This window comes from Phycodurus eques, chromosome 2 (genome assembly GCF_024500275.1).
Source record: "Phycodurus eques isolate BA_2022a chromosome 2, UOR_Pequ_1.1, whole genome shotgun sequence".
Lineage (NCBI taxonomy): Eukaryota > Metazoa > Chordata > Actinopteri > Syngnathiformes > Syngnathidae > Phycodurus > Phycodurus eques.
In genome coordinates, this window is record NC_084526.1 from 32,059,572 (window position 1) to 32,079,513 (window position 19,942).

The 19,942-nt window shown below is 41.5% G+C and overlaps 1 protein-coding gene across 1 annotated transcript in view; it reads left to right on the top strand.

Annotated features, from left to right (window-relative positions):
• ddb1 (damage-specific DNA binding protein 1) overlaps positions 1–19,942 on the top strand; it is a 61,654-nt gene that overhangs the window by 11,885 nt on the left and 29,827 nt on the right. Inside the window, exons 8-15 of the mRNA XM_061670331.1 lie at positions 1,376–1,459; positions 1,653–1,769; positions 4,593–4,695; positions 8,475–8,550; positions 8,635–8,743; positions 15,438–15,616; positions 17,314–17,477; positions 18,405–18,512. Coding sequence (XP_061526315.1) covers positions 1,376–1,459; positions 1,653–1,769; positions 4,593–4,695; positions 8,475–8,550; positions 8,635–8,743; positions 15,438–15,616; positions 17,314–17,477; positions 18,405–18,512 — 940 coding nt within the window. The remainder of the gene's footprint in view (positions 1–1,375; positions 1,460–1,652; positions 1,770–4,592; positions 4,696–8,474; positions 8,551–8,634; positions 8,744–15,437; positions 15,617–17,313; positions 17,478–18,404; positions 18,513–19,942) is intronic.

Genomic DNA, 19,942 nt, shown 5'->3' on the forward strand with positions numbered 1-19,942 from the left:
TCCATTTTCTCTTGTTACTGTGAACTCACGTTTATTATGAGGAATATGTTCCCCGACCCATGTATATAGAGAGACCATTTTAAAAAGTAATAATAATTTTACCCCTTCCACAGACTTTAAACACACTTTTTAAAGTAATCTTTAGCGCCTGTTATAACTCTCACTGTCAAGAAATGGGAGACTATGGTATAACATCACTTTAAGGAAACGGAAATAGTCACACGCACAGTTCTCCAAATAAGAGACGAAGCTTGTTTGCTTCAAGCTGTTTATTTGTCGCTCCCAGTTAGTTTACTTTAAAACTGAGACATAAATGGGATATAACATTACTCACAGGCATATATTCTCTACTCCGGTAGAAACTATTACTAGAGTTTAGTTGGGGATCTTATATGCGAGTTTAGTTGGGGATCTTATATGCCTCTTCTTGCTGTTCTTAATCCATTACGCTGCATGTCTTCTAGTAAACCTCAGTGCTACCTGGCATGTTGTGGCACAATGTTATACTACACTGAAGGCGCACAACTCTAAATTCTGACTTGCCTATACATAGTGGGAAACATGAAAGGTGAATTGTGACATAGTGGGGGTTCACTGTATCTCTTACTTGTTCTATGTCCGACTTCACTATGTTATACCATCTGCCTCTTCCCTAGAATTGCTCCCATCACTTCCATGTTCGCCATTTCTCTGGCTTGTTGGGTTTTCACCACCTTTCCCATCCTCTCAGAGCTCCTTTGCTACTATAGCATTTTAGCAAAATGATTTAGACAATGGCTGCACGTCAGTACCAACCTTTAAACCCAAATCTACCTTTCTCTCATTATTTGCCAAAGAGTCTAGCTAGTAAATGGTAGTCTTCTGAGTGGTGCCGGAGCTAGAAGCCATCAAGGGGAGTGGTAGTGCTGAGCTAGAGACAGATTGCTTTTTAAATTGTCTGCTTTATGGTTGGGACCAGTCTGCTCAGCCAACTGGCAGCAGCGTCTCTGCATTATCATGTCCAAAATAATAGTTTTCTTGTACATTAATTAAACACACAGTGTACTAGAGTATCGCCTTTTCTGCCCTTAAACAGATCCATTTCAAGCACTTTCCTTGTCATACATTTTTCCTGTAAGACATCACTTTAAACCGTTTGATGCTGCCACTACTTTTCAAACAATAAAGAAGGTTATTGTCTTTCTCTTATTGATCACTTAATTTGGTTAAATTAATATGCTAGATGTGTACTCACTGACCATTCTGGAGGCGTTGCTTCTGTTCAATCATTATCAATTTGCAGTGTTTCTACTTTTATTTCCTATGCACATGTAGTAGAAAAGATGATCAAAGCATTTGTAAAGAAATTGAGGTGTTGTTTTCTCTGCACTGACAGACATCCATTGCTGAGTGTCTGACCTACTTGGATAACGGTGTGGTCTTTGTGGGCTCCAGACTGGGTGACTCCCAACTGGTAAAGGTAAGCGACAGGTTACCGTTGTTCCAAGACCAAGAGATTTACGATCACTCACCAGTTTTGCAACCCAAAAGTAGTAAACAAATACTACTGTCACATTTGTACTCCATAAAAAATATTTCTCAGTCTTGTCATGTAAGGAATTTTCCATTTCATACTCGTTATTCTTACAATTAACTGTGATTTTCATCAACAGCTCAATGTTGACAGCAATGACCAGGGCTCATATGTGGCTGTCATGGAGACATTCACTAATCTGGGGCCCATAGTGGATATGTGTGTGGTTGACTTGGAGAGGCAAGGCCAAGGCCAGGTAAATGCTAATTCCTATATTACACTGTCATTTATCATTCATCATTTATATTTTCAATTGTGTGGTGGCTCCCACGAGCATTTGGATGATTTTTGATGCAATAAATGGCATGGGAAGACCTTTTATTAAAAAATAAATAGCAAAAAAATAACTGTGACGTGCACTAATGACACTTAAGCGAATTAATTTTTTTTGTTATTTTCAGTGTAGCTGGTCTACTAACCAATGTCTAAATATTTTAAGGCTATATTGCAATACACGATATATTTAGATATTCTGATTTCTCCTATAAATCACTGTAGAAATGTTAAAATCAACTCTTTGACTCAGAGATGCCAACCCTTATCACCTCTCAGGAACATTCTGGATGTTTTTTCAGGAACTTTTAATTTCAGTTTTTATTTATTCAATACGATGTCTTGGCACTAAATTGCTAAATATACAATAATATAGTGACTGAATTAGTTACAGAATGTCTGTCATTTTACACTTGACTGTGAGCCCCGGGATACATGTAATGAAAACAATTAGTCCCAGCCCTGGAATAATGAGTCCCTGCAATTTATCATCATAGAATACAGATGCAGTAATCCTCCGCTATGTCACGGTTCTTGCTTCGCGGTCCTGCTATATTGCATATTTTTAATATAAATATATTAATATATAAATATTTTTATTACAGTTGTTACTCTATCTTTTATACTGTTTGTCCAATATTTTTGTTATCCATTGCTCTTGCTCTCTCAATATATTGTTTAGGCCTTCCCACTTCCCAAATTGATAGCAAACTTCCCACTGAGAAGTACAAACGAGAATGACTGCCCATTCCATTGTAAGCGCCATTTGTTCCAAATTTTTCTTCCTTTGTTGGTCATGTTTTGATCTAGCTATACCTTTAACTCAACTCTTTATCTCTTGCTCTTTCTCTCTCTGCGCTCTGTGATTTCAGTGATTACCACCTGCGATGCAGATTTGATTGGCTGAAAGGGTTGTGACTACATTGAGCAAAAAGCGCACTATATGTACCACTGTGGTCGCGTTATACTGTCCTTATTGCGGTTAAAAAAAAAGCCATGCATTCGACGGTACTCATCAAAAGAGATACTCGGCAGCCCGCAGGGCTAACGTTATGTTAGTAAAGTAACGTTAAGATCACTGATTTGTGCTATGTTAACTTCACCTCTGTTTCTCGGGTTCCACGACGCTGATACTCAGCGTAGAGAGGTCCGTGTTACAAGAAACTGGTGCTCGCCTTACGTTTTACTATGAAATGCTACCACGCTTAAGCCATTTTTCCCCCTCTCTCTCTTCCCAGTTCGGCGTTGCATTTTGCAACCATTGAGTTCCCGCTTCTCAACCGAATAGTTTAAATTCCGCGTCTACGCATCGGTGACGTAAGTGCGTTGTGTCACATGCACCCCTGCCTGCTTCCGTCTTCGTGATTTTCTCCGCGGTAAAACTCATTTGCAGTTTCGATTTTCAATGTGTTTTTTGATGCACAAAATGCAAATTTTGACCCGCAAACTGCAATGGGAGACCACTTAATTCGAGCCTCGCACACATACTTAGGTAAGCAATGTTGTGCGTCTGTGGATGCAGACTTACTGGGCTTTATGCGTCCCTGATAATTTTTGTTCATCTCAGATGCGGGACGCACATAAAACGAGATCCCCGAATGTAATTTTGAGAAAATTTATTGTGCAGATCTCAAAAGTCAAAATCAAAACTCAGCACTCTCGCAACGCATAGGCTGTAAAATATGTAATCATGTACATGATTGTTGTGATTTTGTGGGTTCAAGGTGTGTTTGTGTATATGTGTATACATGCACTGTATTTGTTTAAATACATATGTTCATGTTTAACACATGTACAGCCCCAATTCCAATGAAGTTGGGACGTTGTGTTAAATGTAAATAAAAACAGAATACAATGATTTGCAAATCATGTTCGACCTATATTTAATTGAATACACCACAAAGATAAGATATTTAATGTTCAAACTGACAACAATAATAAAATAATCGTTAATGTAGAATTTTATGGCTGCAACACGTTCCAAAAAAGCTAGGACAGGGTCCTGTTTACCATGGTGTTACCAACATTCAATAAACGTTTGGGAACTGAGGCCACTAATTGTTGAAGCTTTGTAGGTGTAATTCTTTCCCATTCTTGCTTGATGTACAGCTGCAACTGTCCAACAGTCCGGGGTCTCCGTTGTCCTATTTTAAGCTTCATAATGCGCCACACATTTTCAATGGGAGACAGGTCTGGACTGCAGGCAGGCCAGTCTAGTACCCACACTCTTTTACTACGAAGCCACGCTGTTGTAACGTGCAGAATGTGGTTGGGCATTGTCTTGCTGAAATAAGCAGGGGCGTCCATGAAAAAGACGTTGCTTGGATGGCAGCATATGTTTCATGTGGAAACTGTATTTCAAGGTACAAAAATATGTGTCAGAATTCAAGAATATGCTTGGTGGGTTTGAAATTGCTGATTTCCATTCAGAGTAAAATTGATGGGTTTTGGGTCTAGTTTATATTCCACAATCTGATGCTTTAATCAGAATGAAAAGAGAGAGGGAGTTCCTTACATCGGGGTCTTAGCTCAGAATGCAGTCATCATTTGTGTAGAAAAACTAATTCTGCTACAATGGCATAAGAGATATAGTGACAAATTTTATAAAAATCGATAACGAAGTATTATCTGTGACTGTTTTTCTAGAGCTTGTAGTTTTCTATATAGCTTGTAGATTTCTATTGGATGTAACATCTCATTACTCTTCATAGCTAAACTCATGTTTGTTTTCATTTACTGCCTTCAGCTGGTTACGTGTTCAGGTGCATTCAAAGAAGGCTCTCTTCGGATCATCCGCAACGGCATTGGGATTCATGAGCATGCCAGCATTGACCTGCCAGGAATAAAAGGTTTGTGTGTTTTGTCACCTCCATCTCAAACCTTGACTTTATCGAGGCCTTAATCCTGACCTTACATAACAGTAGAGCCACTTAAACCTGCATAGCTGTGTGGTTCCGCTTGCCAAACACCAGCTGGTACCCATCTAAGCTCTGTATCTGAGTGTTAACAGATGGCTCTGGTATGGTTCTTGGCTAAGTATTATCAAAATACCTCCGAAATTTGCCATTTGAAAACATTTCTTTTTAATAACCAGCAAACTTTACCACTGGTTTAATACTTAATTTCCTGGTGAGTGCTAGCATCTAACAGCCTTTATCAGCTTGGACTGATGAACATTCCTAGTTCTTTACTCTCGTGTGGGCCTACCTGAGAGTCCTCAGGGTAGAGGCTGGTTGATATGGCCTAAAATTCAAATCACAGTATCATTTGAATCCTTTCACGACAATGGTATCTTTCGTGATATAAATGTAAGTGTAAAAATGAAAGTATTTCTGAGTGGGTGGAAGTATTTCTGTGTGGGTTATATAGTCCCTTAGCAATGTTAAATTGATTTAAAAGATTAAAAAAAGATTTATATTTGTATATGAATATATTTAGATTAAAATATGCAATATAGCAGGACCGTGAAGCAAGAACCGTGACATAATTAATGTTTAGCGAGATAAATATAAAATAATGCACATCCACACAGCACACCACATCTGAACCGGAAATTAATTAGTACGTCACTGCACACGTCACTTTAGAATGTGGGAAGGTTAAAATTATATTGTTATTATTATTACACATTTGTAGTATAAGATAACCTTTATTAGTCCCACAATGGGGAAATTAGTGTTGTTTCAGCAGCAATTGTGATATCAGAATCATCTTTATTTTGCCAAGTATCTCCAAAAAACACACAAGGAATTTGTCTCCGGTAGTTGGAGCCTCTCTCGTACGACGACAGATAGTCAGTTGACAGAGAACACTTTTGCGACATAAAGACATTGTGAAAAACAGTCACTTGGCAATAAAGGGTTGCTAGTTATCTGGTAATGCCTGTACAGTTTTTTTTTTTGTTTTTTTTGTTTTTTGTTTTTGTTTTTTTGTTTTTTTTTTGGACAATTGTGCAAAAAGGTTCAGAGTCCTCTAGCACTTAGACCAGTTTGAATGACTAATATAACATTAGTCCGGTGCAATTACCATTGTGCAAAGGCCGCCAAGACGTCAAGAAGTGTATGCAGTTTAAAGTGACTAGTAGCGCGATAATCTGGGACAATGTTGTTTATGCAAATGTTGCAAATACTCCTTAGTCAGTGTGCAAGTGAAAATAGGAAATATAAATAGCATTCAAGAGAAGACGTGCAAGAAGTGTATTGCACAAAATAGAAACAAAATAAAAACCAATGTCCATTGTTGTTCCTATCCACAAGATATGAGGCATAAAAACATTGTAACTCAATGTGCTACTACTTATGCTACTAAGAATGGCCATGCCATTGTGCCCCTTTGCTTGGACCAATGATCGTGTAATGATTTCCAATTTGTTATTTTAAGGTTGGAGGATGATATTTATTAACTTTTATTTGAGCCCGTGTTTCAGATGTCCCTTTTGCACAATGTCTGCCTTTGCTGCCTTTTTGACAGTGGACAATTGACCAATATCTTGTACGCCTGCTATGAACCGGCTATGTCGGAAGTGTTCAAATAGTTGCTAGAGGTTGCCCGGAGATGGATCATGGGAAAGCTGCACCACTGCTTCTGTTCAGTGATGGCTATTCCCTTTTCATGTATGGGGTCATTTCACAGCGCTATAATATAATCAGTTTTGCCTCACAAGACCAGATGGACTTATTTTGTGCTGTTGCTAGTACAACTCCAATTCCAATGAAGTTGGAACGTTGTGTTAAACATAAATAAAAACAGAATACAATGATTTGCAAATCATGTTCAACCTATATTTAATTGACTACACTGCAAAGACAAGATATTTAATGTTCAAACTGATGAACTTTATTGTTTTTAGCAAATAATCATTAACTTAGAATTTTATGGCTGCAACACGTTCCAAAAAAAGCTGGGACAGGGTCATGTTTACCACTGTCTTACCAACATTCAATAAAAGTTTGGGAACTGAGAACACTAATTTTTTAAGCTTTGCAGGTGGAATTCTTTCCCATTCTTGCTTGATGTACAGCTTCAGCTGTTCAACAGTCCGGGGTCTCCGTTGTCATATTTTACACTTCATAATGCGCCACACATTTTCAATGGGAGACAGGTCTGGACTGCAGGCAGGCCATTCTGGTATGCACACTCTTTTACTACGAAGCCACGCTGTTATAACACGTGCAGAAGGTGGTTGGGCATTGTCTTGCTGAAATAAGCAGGGACATCCATGAAAAAGACGTTGCTTGAATGGCAGCATATGTTTTGTGTGGAAACTGTATTTCAAGGTACAAAAATACGTGTCAGAATTCAAGAAAATGCTTGGTGGGTTTGAAATTGCTGATTTCCATTCAGGGTAAAATTGCTGGGTTTTGGGTCTATTCCACAATCTGATGCTTTGATGGCAGCATATGTTTCTCCAAAACCTGTATGTACCTTTCAGCATTAATGGTGCCTTCACATATATGCAAGTTACCCATGCCATTGGCACTAACACAGCCCCATACCATGACAGATGCTGGCTTTTGAACTTTGCGTCCATAACAGCCCAGATGGTTCTTTTTTTCTTTGGCCCGGAGGACACGACTTCCATCCATCCATCCATTTTCTGAGCCGCTTCTCCTCACTAGGGTCGCGGGCGTGCTGGAGCCTATCCCAGCTGTCATCAGCCAGGAGGCGGGGTACACCCCGAACTGGTTGCCAGCCAATCGCAGGGCACATACAAACAAACAACCAGTCGCACTCACAGTCACACCTACGGGCAATTTAGAGTCTCCAATTAATGTATGTTTTTGGGATGTGGGAGGAAACCGGAGTGCCCGGAGAAAACCCACGCAAGCCAGAACTGTGAGGCTGACGCTCTAACCAGTCGCCCACCGTGCCGCACACGACTTCCACAATTTCCAAAAACAATTTGAAATGTGGAGTCATCGGACCACAGAACACTTTTCCACTTTGCATCAGTCCATCTTAGATTAGCTCGGGCCCAGAGAAGCCGGCGGTGTTTCTGGGTGTTGTTGATAAATGGCTTTTTCTTTGCATAGTAGACTTAATTCATGATTATTTGCTAAAAACAAAGTTTATCTGTTTGTACATTAAATATCTTGTCTTTGTAGTGTATTCAATTAAATATAGGTTGAAAATGATTTGCAAATCATTGTATTCTGTTTTTATTTATGTTTAACACAATCCTCCAACTTCCCTGGAATTGGGGTTGTATGTTTTTTCTAGTACAACACAGTACATAGTATAGTTGCTCACATGCCAAGTGTCAATTTGGCTGTCACGTGTTAATGATGGGAGACATGTTAGTCCCAGGGAATTACATTCTTTGTCAGGTCATTGGTGAAACGCTTAAATGAGCCACATAGGCCTTATAAGGGTTGCTTGCACTTGTAAGGTTTTAGATGTTTATTGATCAATTTTGCCATAAAATTCTTTACTGCTGCCTCCTGCCTCAGCATGAGACAGTTATTCACTTCACCAACCAGTGGCACTCTGAAAGGGATTTCCAACATTTTTTAAAAATGTGAACCTTTGAAAAAAAAAAGGAAAAAAATGTTGACACTTGGTGGATATTATACATCCCTCATTAGTATATTGATTGAGCGAATAACTTTTCTCATTAATTGCCTTCCAGGTTTGTGGCCTCTCCGCTCGGAGACAGGAAGAGAGACTGATGACATGCTGGTGCTGTCTTTCGTAGGTCAAACACGGTGAGCGATTGCATTTGAGCATATCAGACACATGCGGTGCAAATTAAAATTCCTTTCTGATTTTAATTGTGTGTTTTCTCTTAGTGTGCTGATGCTGAGTGGTGAGGAGGTTGAGGAGACAGAACTTCCAGGCTTCGTAGACAATCAGCAGACGTTTTACTGTGGCAATGTTGCGCACCAGCAGCTCATTCAGGTTGGTATCCTAATAGGCTTCCACATTAAATGTGTGTACCAGACATCGGCCCATTTGACCAGATTGTGCCCTGTTTGGCTAAAATTGATGTTGGAGCCTTATTTCCTACAGTCTGCTAATGCAGAAATGTCTCAGTTTGCACATTTATAGTTAAATAAACTGTTTTACTCATAAGGCAAACATAAATGGTAGATGTGGGCAGGCTTACAAGGATGTAACTCTGAGATGATCTAGATCATGCTTGTTGTTTAAATGTCAGGTTTTGGACATGATTTCAGGTTCTCCCTGCCTTTTCAATATGGGACTGAAAATTGATCTTCAGTCTATTGTCAATAAATACTCAGCTAAAATGCAGTTTGCAAACTTCTTGGCCTATTCCAAAAGACTATCATGAGTCATCACTTGGAAGGATTGCCACAGTTGATGCTGTTAATCCATTTTTGGCCTTCATCAGTGAACATTTTCTGCAAAGAAAATGTGTGTGTGTGTAAAAAATATTTTCCATGATATAATTTAATGAGATGCACCTATGTACTGTACATACAGTCCCCTCCAAAGTATTGGAACAGCAAGGTCAATTCCTTTGTTTTTGTTGTATACCAAAGACATTTGGGTTTCAGATCAAAAGATGAATATGAGGCAAAAGTTCAGAATTCCAGCTTTTATTTCATTGTATTTACATCTAGGTGTGTTAAACAACTCAGGACACAGCACCTTTTGTTTGAAACCACACATCCATCCATCCATTTTCTGAGCCGTCCAAAACCTGTATGTACCTTTCAGCATTAATGGTGCCTTCACATATATGCAAGTTACCCATGCCATTGGCACTAACACAGCCCCATACCATGACAGATGCTGGCTTTTGAACTTTGCGTCCATAACAGTCCAGATGGTTCTTTTTTTCTTTGGCCCGGAGGACACGACTTCCATCCATGTATCCATTTTCTGAGCCGCTTCTCCTCACTAGGGTCGCGGGCGTGCTGGAGCCTATCCCAGCTGTCATCGGGCAGGAGGCGGGGTACACCCTGAACTGGTTGCCAGCCAATCGCAGGGCACATACAAATAAACAACCATTCGCACTCACATTCACACCTACGGGCAATTTAGAGTCTCCGATTCATGCATGTTTTTGGAATGTGGGAAGAAACCGGAGTGCCCGGAGAAAACCCACGCAGGCACGGGGAGAACATGCAAACTCCACACAGGCGGGGCCGGGGATTGTCCTCAGGACTGTGAGGCTGACGCTCTAACCAGTCGTCTACCGTGCCGTCTGAAACCACACAAGTGAGCAAAAGTATTGTAACAGATATTATTAAATTAACTTAAAGTGAATAACATTTCATATTTGGTGGTATAACCCATACTTGCAATAACTGCATCAACCGTGCGACCCATTGACTTCACCAGACTGTTCTTCATTCAGACATTCTTCATTTGAAATGCTTTTCCAGGACTTTACTGCAGCCTCTGTCAGTTCATGTTTGTTTGTGGGGGTTTCTCCCTTTAGTCTGCTCTTCAGGAGGTAACATGCATGCTTGATTGGGTTAAGGTCCAGTGATTGACTTGGTCAGTCTAAGACGTTCCACTTTTTACCCCTGATGAAGTCCTTTGTAGCGTTGGCAGTGTGTTTTGGGTCATTGTCTTGTTGCATGATGAAGCTTCTCCCAATTAGTTTGGATGCATTTTTCTGTAAATTGCCAGACAAAATGGTTTTGTAGACTTGAGAATTCATTCTGCTGCTACCATCATGAGTTACATCAGAATCATAATCATCTATATTTGCCAAGTATGTCCAAAAAAGGAATTTGTCTCCGGTAGTTGGAGCCGCTCTACTACGACAACAGACAGTCAATTGACAGAGAACACTTTTGAGACATAAAGACATTGAGAAAACAAAAAACAGTCACTGAGCAGTAAAGGGTTGCTAGTTATCTGGTAATGCCGGTAAAACAAAATTGACAATTGTGCAAAAAGATGGAGTCCTCTAGCACTTAAAGCAGTTCGAATGACTAATATTGCAATAGTCCGGTGCAATGTCCATTGTGCAAAGGGAGCCGAGACTTCAAGGAGTGTATGCGGTTTAAAGTGACGAGTAGTGCGATAATCTGGGACAATGTTGGTTGTGCAAATGTTGCAGATACTCCTCAATCAGTGTTCAAATGGAGCAGATGCTACTCTGGCATGAGTGGCCAGTATTGGTCAACAACAGCTATGCAAATAGTGCAGCGTGGCGAGACAACTACAGTGCGTGCACGAGTAATGTATAATTGGCCCCACAGAAATGTGACAACGAACTCAAGTCAAAGAATTACCACCGTGTTGCAATGGAATTGTAGGTTAGCTGTTTAAGAAGTTGATTGCAAGAGGGAAGAAGCTGTTGGAATGTCTGCTACTTCTAGCGCTTACCTGGCGGTAGCGCTTGCCTGAAGGAAGGCGCTGGAAGAGCTGGTGACCGGAATGCAGAGGGTCCGAGAGGATTTTGCACGCTCTTGTCTTAGTTCTGGCAGCGTGCAAGTCCTCGAGTGGGTAGGGGGGTACCGACAATCCTTTCAGCAGTTTTGATTGTCCGTTGCAGTCGGAGTTTGTCCTTTTTTGTAGCAGCACCAAACCGGACTGTGATGGAAGAACATAGGACTGATTCGATGACCGCTGTGTAGAACTACCTCAGCAGCTCCGGTATCAGGCCGTGCTTTCTCAGAAGCCGCAGGAAGTACATTCTCTGCTGGGCCTTTTTGAGGACGGAGTTGATGTTGGTCGCCCACTTCAGGTCCTGAGAGACTGTAATTCCCAGGAACTTGAAGGTCTCGACGGTTGACACAAGGCAGCTGGACAACGTGAGGGGCAGCTGTGGCGAAGGATGCCTCCTGAAGTCCACAATCATCTCTACAGTCTTGAGCGTGTTCAGATCCAGGTTGTGTCGGCCGCACCACATCTCCAGCCGCTCCGCTTCCTGTCGATATGCAGACTCGTCATCGTCCTTGATGAGGCCGATGACAGTGGTGTCATCGGCCTCATCCGACTGTCAAACTTGATAGTCGGGTGCGCTGAGGTGCAGTCGTTCGTGTAGAGAGAGAAGAGCAGCGGAGAGAGGACACAACCTTGGGGTGCCCCAGTGCTGATGCTGCGTGTGGATGAGGTGGCCTCCCACAGCCTGACCTGCTGTGTCCTGCCCGTCAGAAAGCTGTAAATCCACTGGCAGATGGCAGGTGAGACGCTGAGCTGGAGAAGCTTGGATGAAAGGAGTTCAGGGATGATGGTGTTGAACGCTGAGCTGAAGTCCACGAACAGGATCCTCGCATAGGTCCCTGCACTGTCGAGGTGTTCTAGGATGAAGTGCAGTCCCATGTTGACTGCATCATCCGCAGACCTGTTCGCTTGGTAGGCAAACTGCAGGGGGTCCAGCAGGGGGACCTGTGACACTCTTGAGGTGGTCCAGCACGAGACGTTCAAAGGACTTCATGACCACGGATGTCAAGGCGACAGGCCTGTAGTCATTTAGACCCGAGATTGCAGGTTTCTTGGGGACTGGAATGATGGTGGAGCGTTTGAAACAGGATGGTACTTCGCACAGTTCCAGAGCTCTATTGAAGATCTGTGTGAAGACCGGAGCGAGCTGGTCCGCGCAGACTTTGAGGCAGGATGGGGACACATGGTCTGGGCCTGCCGCTTTGTTAATCTTTTGTTGTTTGAAGATGCATCTTACATCCTGTTCATGGATGGTTAACGCAGAAGTCAGATGTGTGATTGTGGTCAGTGATGGAGCTGGCTGGGTGGGTGTGAAAGTGTCCTTTTCAAATCTGCAGTAGAAGGTATTCAAGTCGTTGGCTAGTGTGCTATTGTTCTCAGCTTGGGGGCTATTGTCGCTTGTAATTAGTCAGCGATTGGAATGCATGCCAGACTGATTTAGAGTCGTTAGCGCTAAACTGTTTTTCCAACTTTGCTGCATAGTTCCTCTTTGCAATGTTAATTTCTTTAGTCAGCTGGTTTCTAGCTCTATTATACAGGGCCCTGTCCCCGCTCTGATATGTGCGAAATGATTTTGTTGGTACACACACATCTTCACAGAAACTGATATAGGATGTAACAGTGTCGGTATATTAATCCAGACTGCCAGCTGAATTTTCAAAGACACTCCAGTCTGTGCAGTCTAAGCAGCTTTGAAGTTCCATCTTTGCTTCCTTGGTCCACTTTTTCACTGTTTTCACTGTAGGCTTCGCGCATTTAAGTCGGTATTAAGTGAAATAAGCAGTGATCAGACGAGCCCAGGGCTGTACGAGGTATAGCACGGTATGCGTTTTTTAGCGTAGTGTAGCAGTGGTCTAAAATGTTATTTTCCCTGGCAGGACAGTTGATGTGCTGCTTGTATTTAGGGAGTACGTGGTTGATTTTAGCTTTGTTAAAGTCCCCGAGAATAATGAGGGGTGAGTCAGGGTGTTTTTTTTTCCAATTTTGTTGACTTGTTCGGCAAGCGTTAGCAGTGCGGCGTTCGTGTTAGCTTGAGGCGGAATGTAGACGCCAGCCAGGATGAATGATGCGAACTCACGCGGCGAGTAGAATGGCTTACAGTTCAAAAACAGCGACTCCAAATGCGGGCTGCAGTGTGTGCTGAGCTCCTTGATGTCCGTACACCATTTTTCGTTGCTATAGAAGCATATCCCGCCGCCCTTTGTTTTCCCCGATGATTCCATGTCGCGGTCTGCTCGATGAATGTGGAAGCCGGGAAGCATGACGGCGCCATCAGGTACAGCGTCGCAAAGCCAGGTCTCTGTGAAGCACATGGCGGCGGAACGTCCGAAGTCTTTACTGGTCTTTAACAGAAGATGAAGCTCGTCCATTTTGTTGGGTAGGAAGCGTACATTCGTGAGGTGGATCGACGGGAACACCAATCTGAGTCCTCTTTTGCTGAGTTTCACCTGAATGCCGGCTTGCTTCCCTCTGTGGCGCCGTTTCAGTTTCCATGCGCCGAAAACTGCGGACGCCGCCCCGGTAAGTGACTCAGGGAAAAACTGACCGGTTTGCGAAAGTTGGTGAAAGAAAGTCCGGAGTAGCCTCCTTGATGGTTAGCGAGTCTCCCCTTGTGTAGGTGAGTCGTGTAATGTCTCCAAAGATAAACGAAAAAAACAAAAACAATACTCGAGAGCGCGTTACCAAGGCGACCACACTGGTAGGCGCCATCTTGGATTTGATATATCATCAATAAAGACAAGTGAGCCCGTTCCAGAAGCAGCCATGCAAGCTCAAGCCATGACATTACTGCTTCCATGCTTCACAGATGATCTTGTGTGTTTTAGATCATAAGCAGATCATTTATTTCTCCATACTTTGGCCTTTCCATCACTTTGGGAGAGGTTCATCTTGGTCTCATCAGTCCATAAAACTTTGTTTGAAAACCTTTGTGGCTCCTATCTGTACTACTTTGCAAAATCCAATCCGGCCTTCCCATTCTTTTTGCTGATGAGTGGTTTGCATCTTGTGGTACAGCCTGTATATTTCTTCTCTCAAAGTCTACTTGGAATAGTGGATTGTGATAGCTTCACCCTTGCCTGTGAAGGTTGGCAGTGATGTCACTGACTGTTGTCTTTGAGTGTTTCTTCGCAACTCTCACGTTAGTCATCAACTGCTGTTGACACCCTTTGCTGACCTATTCGATGTTGGTTGCTCAGTACACCAGTACATTCCAAATTGTTGTATTGGCTATGCCCAATGTTTGTACAATAGCTGATCGATTTTCCTTCTTCTCTCAGCTTCAAAAGGGTTTGCTTTTCTCCCACAGACATCTCTCGGCGCTTCATGTTTGCTTAACAGCAAATGCACTTTTCACAGGTGAAACCCAAAGTCAAAAACAAGCACTCTGAAATGATTAAGCAATCAATCTAAAAGGCAACACCTGAGCAACTACACACACCCATCAGTCACATGTTCCAGTACTTTTGCTCACTTGAAAGGAGGGTGGTTTCAAACAAAAGGTGCTCTGTCCTGAGTTTTTTAACACACCTAGATGTAAATACCATGAAATAAAAGCTGAAATTCTGAACTTTTGTCTCACATTCATCTTTTGATCTGAAACCCAAATGTATTCACTATATAACAAACACAAAGGAATTGACCTTGCCATTCTGATACCTTTGGAGGGGACTGTATGTTGAGCATAAAAAGAACACTGTGTGTATTGTAATCATGGTCTGTCACCACAATTATCTATTTAAAAAAATAAAAAATAAAAAAAAAATTCCCGTGAAAAATATTAATCTAAAAAGAGTGGCAACCCAGATAAGTAAAAAATACCAATGCTTGAAAGTACTACTCAGTTTTCTTGGCAGACCAGATAAGATTGAGCAGATGCCGGAATTCTTACAGCCCTCAGAGACTGAAGTCTTTACTTTGATTTCAGTGCAAAAACTTTGGGACGTGACCTTTTAACCTGCAGAAAATTACTGAGTGTTTCAAAAATTGGGTGGAAGGGATAGAAAAAGTATCACATTTTATCTTTGCTGTTTTTAGCAGAAAATGTGAGATTGTGTAAAAAGCAATTATGAAAAATTATTTCCAGGCAGGAGCAATCCTGGCATGTAACCAAATGTAAACAATTAGGTTTTCTTTGAAGCGGCTTCATATTTTATCACCCTTCTGTCACTTGCCAGAGGTGTTGTGCAGAATAACATTTAAATGGGAAAACTTTGTGTACGTCCAGATCACGTCGGGCTCTGTTCGGTTGGTGCGTCAGGACAGCAAGGCATTAGTGAGCGAATGGAAGGAGCCACAGGGCAGAAACATCAGTGTGGCTGCTTGCAACCACACTCAGGTGGTTCTTGCTGTTGGCCGTGCCCTTTACTATCTCCAGATCCTGGCTGGAGAGCTCAAACAGATCAGGTATGACAATTTGACATGCATAATTAGCAACTTACAGTGGTGTGAAAAAGTGTTTGCCCAATTCCTGATTTCTTTTTTTGCATGTTTGTCACACTTAAATGTTTCCCATTATTAGTCAAAGAGGATCACAAGTAAACGTGTAATGCAGTTTTTAAATGAAGGTTCTTATTATTAAATCCAAACCTACATGGCCCTGTGTGAAAAAGTGATTGCCCCCTAAACCTAATAACTGGTTGGGCCACTCTTAGCAGCACTACAACATTAGAACAGTTCTACCAAGATGAGTGGGCCAAAATTCCTCCACAGTGTTATGAGAGACTCATTGCAAGTTATCGCAAAAGCATGATTGCAGTTGTTGCTGCTAAGGGTGGCCCAACCAGTCTTCTTGGGTGGCTTTCAATTTACTTGGATGGCCTGCTGAAGTAAAGCTTATGTAGTGGAAAACATTATGTAACCCATTGGTTAATAATACATGCGTCCGTTTTGTCATACCTACTGTTGCTTATTTTTGTTATTTGAGTAATATCACTTGATCAACACTTTTCTAACATTCCATACTACAAAATAAACTATGTATAATTATTTCTGATATCGGTATCGGCCAAAACCTAAGGCTACAATATCAGTATCGGGTCAGAAGTAAAGAAGTTGTATCGCTAATGCCTACATATGTCACCAAGTATATGTCTGCAAGTGTGATGGGAAATTAATGATAATTAAAATAAAAAGTTGAGTGACATTACAACAACTTTTACAAAACTGCTTTCCTCAGCACTGTAACCACGTTAACAACAAATCCAACTAAAATGTATTCAAAGAAAAGTCTTTAATTTGGTACCTTATCCAATAGCGAAGTGAATTTGTATATTAGCATTTTATTCATGAAACTATAATGACGGTTGAGGGCTTTTTATAGGTGCTTCGTGGTGGCGCTTAGACAACCCTATTTGCCTGAAACATCTCACTTTGAATATCACATACTGTATGACCACTTGGGTTTACTATGCTCTGTCCACATTGACAGCATTCACAGAAAGGATGTCAACTTGTGCTTGGACAGGCCCCCTAAAACCTCATCCGCTATTTGTATTGACAGTAACGAATGACAACCAAATCACAATCTGTTTTGCGCTCCTCGGTGCCATATATCCTTCCGTACCGGGCCAAGCTGCCACCTTTCTAGCTAGCCTGCTGGCTACCTAGCCGATGTAGTCATCTTTTACACTGTGTTGGATAAACCTTTCTCCCATTCAATCTGCCGCAGTCGCCTTCTTCAGCAATGGCTCCTCTTCTGCTTCCGTTGTGCCGCTTTCATGTTATCCGTGCAGTGCACTGGAGCTAGGCTAAATACAAGACTCTCAGCAAAGAGCTCATTTTGTATTTTCTTTTTTAAAAAAAACAACTTTATGGATATTTAGGTGAAGCTACAGTGTGTACATGTGCAGAAACAATGCGCACTTAGTCAAAATGGCAGTGGCCGTAAAACATCGGAAGTGGCAGCATTGCGGCTGTTGTCAGAATAACGTAAGAAGTATGTTATTATTTGATTCGTTATGATTTAAATGCAAAAATCATGATCTTGGATTTTTTAAATGTATTATTTATTTTTTTAATTAGGTATGGGGATTCGTGAGTCAATCCGAATCACCACTTATTTGTTCGTAACGCTGGCGTCAACCACTTTTTGTCTTCTCCAGCAATACAGATATGGAACATGAGGTGGCCTGCCTTGACATCACACCCCTAGGGGAAGGTGGTGGTGAATCACCGCTCTGCGCTGTGGGGCTTTGGACTGACATCTCAGCCCGTGTACTGAAACTGCCCTGCTTCACTGCCCTTCACAAGGAAATGCTCGGTGGAGGTGAGGCGAAAAGGGAGGCTAGGTCTACCGGCAAGAAAACAGAAAAGCTATTTATGGCTTCTCAGGGAGTATTGTAAACTTTGTAGGTGTCAACTGAAGTTTATTTCCATGGCCCAGTCAAAGTAGTATAATGCCTTAATGGACTTTACAAATCCACTAAAGTGAAATTTCCTTACAGCTCACGCACTCTCAAAGTCAAGACATAAACTCCCTAAAACCTTCACATAAGTAAAACCACAGAGGCGAGGGAAATTGCTTTGTGACAAACAGCACACTGAATATAGACCAAGAGCAGTTTGGCACCTCATTGGCATTTTATGTGATGGACCTTCTTTGGACATAAAAATTCAAGTACAAGTCAAAGAATAATACCCTGCAATCCACATTTATGAACCACTGGAGGGTGCAATGATTTTCTCCATCGATGCCCAAGGGTGGTACCAGTAATTTTACATTTAGTGCATAATTTAAGATTTATACTATACAGTATGGAGACAACCTCTTTAGTTGAACTTTTGAAAAAGTCTGCAGTCTGTGGAGACCACATCATCTTATCATGAACAGGGCTCTTCTTTCCAGTTACAGTTCCATCTATGATGAATATCTCGTAAATACACAGCAGCACGCAATATTTTCAATGTGTGTGTGTTAATAGCTGTGCAATTAAACTCATTCCTCAAAAAGAGATAAAAGTTTTTTTCTAATTATTTGCAGGCCTCCCAGAAACAGTTTAATATTCCCCTGAGTTTTCATGTTAATTTTGTTAGTTAAACATTCAGTTTCTTTAAGCGTATGTCTCCTGGCTAATAACTCATTGATTTTCAAGTCTAGACATCTTTGCTGCTATTTATCACTGTGATGTTGATCTGTGAGCCCATTCATTCTGATAACATACAAGATATATCATTTTGTTTTGACCATCCCAAGAGATCATCCCTCGCTCCATCCTAATGACCACTTTTGAAGGCAGCTTCTACCTGCTGTGTGCCCTTGGAGACGGCGCACTCTTCTACTTTGGTCTGGATCTGCAGACAGGTATGTCCTTTGCACGGTGTTAGTCCATAGTCAGCAGATGTGCAAATCTATATGAAAGTCAATTTAGAGAATCTAGATTTATTTTATTACAGGGTTGATGCTTGAAAATGTATCTCTTACCAAAAATCTACTACAAATAGTCAATAGGGCCTGATTTACTAGGATCCCAAATAGCGACTGCTAAATAGCATGTTTGCTCTAACAGATTGAATGCTGTTGGAGGGCTTGTTGTGCTGGGTTGTCTAAAATAGAGATCTTTTACTAAGATCCCAAACAGCAGGCACTAAATTGCACGTTTACTCCCTCTAATAGATTTTGCGCACTGTTGGCAACCTGTGAAAGTGATGGAGACTGCCATATCTAAGAGTTTTTCGCTTTAGCTCTAACGGTGTTCACCATGGATAATTTGGGAGCGCACCACAAGTGTAAAATTAAGTTTGAAGTGATAGAATTGGAAGTGTTAATGGAAGAGGCGAACAAGTGTACAGTGGTGCCTGCAACACGTTCCCAAAAAGTTGGGACAGTGTCATGTTTACCACTGTGTTACATCACCTTTTCTTTTAACAACATTCAATAAACATTTGGGAACTGAGGACACTAATTGTTGAAGCTTTGTAGGTGGAATTCTTTCCCATTCTTGCTTGATGTACAGCTTCAGCTGTTCAACAGTCCGGGTCTCCGTTGTCGTATTTTATGCTTCCTAATGCGCCACGCATTTTCAATGGGAGAAAGGTCTGGACTGCAGGCAGGCCAGTCTAATACCTGCACTATTTTACTCCGAAGCCACGCTGTCGTAACACGTGCATAATGTGGTTTGGCATTGTCTTGCTGAAATAAGCAGGGGCGTCCATGAAAAAGACGTCGCTTGGATGGCAGCATATGTTTCTCCAAAACCTGTATGTACCTTTCAGCATTAATGGTGCCTTCACAGATGTGTAACCCATCCATGCCATTGGCACTAACACAGCCCCGTACCATCACAGATGCTGGCTTTTGAATTTTGCGTCCATAACTGTCCGGATGGTTCTTTTCCTCTTTGGCCCGGAGGACACGACTTAAACAATTTCCAAAAACAACTGCGACCCTGGACGTTTGAACAGCTGAAGCTGTACATCAGGCAAGAATGGGAAAGAATTCCACCTACAGAGCTTCAACAGTTAGTGTCCTCAGTTCCCAAATGTTTAATGAATGTTGTTAAGAAAAGGTGATGGAAAAAAAATGTATCAGTTTGAACATTAAATATCTTGTCTTTGTAGTGTATTCAATTAAATATAGGTTGAACATGATTTGCAAATCATTGTATTCTGTTTTTATTTGTTTAACACAACATCCCAACTTCATTGGAATTGGGGTTGTAAGTCTTAAGTCTGTTGTTGCTGATCTTTTCCCTCTGGCACTCCAGGTACAGCAAGCAGTTGGCTATCCATCAC